Source organism: Solenopsis invicta, chromosome 3 (assembly GCF_016802725.1).
Source record: "Solenopsis invicta isolate M01_SB chromosome 3, UNIL_Sinv_3.0, whole genome shotgun sequence".
In the NCBI taxonomy this organism is placed as follows: domain Eukaryota; kingdom Metazoa; phylum Arthropoda; class Insecta; order Hymenoptera; family Formicidae; genus Solenopsis; species Solenopsis invicta.
Window position 1 is genome coordinate 11,600,474 of NC_052666.1, and position 1,301 is coordinate 11,601,774.

A 1,301-nucleotide genomic window follows, 5' to 3' on the forward strand; every position below is an offset into this window, starting at 1 on the left:
TGATCCACTCCACTCTCTCTCTCCTCTCCCCTGCCTTTCTGTCTCCTCCTCGCTCCTAACCGATCCTTCCACCTTTTATTTCCTTCATATTACACCCGATGCTTTGCTGCGTGCTCTACGCCGCAGCACCTCCAACTCCTCTGGACCCGACGACATCAACCGTCGCTTCATCTTAATGTGTCTTCCGTTTATTTTTTTTCTCATCCTCGATATTCTCAACCGGTCTTTCACCACTTCTTCTTTTCCCTCCTCCTGGAAACTCTCATGTTATCCCACTTCCTAAATCCAAAGATCCCACCGAACATTCCCACTTCCGCCCTATATTCTTGCTTTGCTTTCTGTCTAAAATCCTCGAGCCTGTTGCCTTCGAGCAACTCTCCTCTCACCTACTGACCTACAACCTTCTCGATCCTCTCCAAACTGGCTTTCGAAGGGGGCACAGCTCACAGACGGCTCTCCTGAAGCTGCTAGACGATGTGAAACTGACCATCGATAAAAGGATGGTCACCTTGCTCGTCCTGTTTGACTTTACCAAGGCCTTTGATACGGTCTCCCACGATCTTCTTCTTCGTAAGCTGCGCTCTTTCCGCCTGTCTCCCTCCACCTGCCAATGGGTGCGGTCCTACCTTACGGGGCGTCACCAGCGCGTGCGTGGCCCGGACGGTTCCTTCTCGTCTTGGATGCCTGTTGTTGCTGGGGTCTCGGTTCTCGGACCTCTGCTTTTTTTACTTTTCCTCAACGACCTCAGTTCCATTCTAAGTCATTGCAGCCACATCCTGTACGCAGATGACCTGCAAATTTATATTCACTTTCCACCTGCTGACATTGACGCCGCTCTGGCCAAGGTCAGAGCGGACATTGCCGCAATCGAGTCCTGGGCTCAGAACAACTCCCTCATCCTTAACGCTCGTAAAACTAAATTCATGCTCCTGGAGTCCTCTAAATTCATCAACAGCATTCCCTCCTCTAGCATCCAACTTCACCTCAACGGTACATTAATTTAGAATTAACCGACAAGGTCACAAACTTTGGCATCTGCCTATCCAGCTCTCTTAGTTGGTCGGAGCAAGTACTTCGAGCCGCATCAACGGAATCCTTTGGCGGCTAAAGGCTTCCTCCAACTGCCTCTCCTTGCGCCTTCGTACTCAGCTCGTCACGGCTCTCATCTTCCCCGTCTTTGACTACTGTGCGGCCCTCTTCACTGACTTGACGGGGCAACAAAAATTAAAGCTAAGACGCCTAATGAACTCATGCGTGCGGTTTATTTTCAATCTTTGCAGGGATGAGCACATTTCGGGGTT

General features: G+C 50.4%; 1 protein-coding gene across 1 annotated transcript; it reads left to right on the plus strand.

The window, feature by feature from the left end:
* The first annotated feature begins 500 nt into the window (after positions 1-500).
* LOC113005120 lies at positions 501-1,004 on the plus strand. Its single transcript, XM_026140219.1, has one exon. It carries the CDS (start codon positions 501-503, stop codon positions 1,002-1,004), a length of 504 nt encoding a protein of 167 aa, XP_025996004.1.
* Positions 1,005-1,301: the final 297 nt, after the last annotated feature.

What these genes read in the sequence shown, in the direction of transcription:
- LOC113005120 (XM_026140219.1), top strand. Translation starts at nt 501, where the DNA reads ATGGTCACCTTGCTCGTCCTGTTTGACTTTACCAAGGCCTTTGATACG.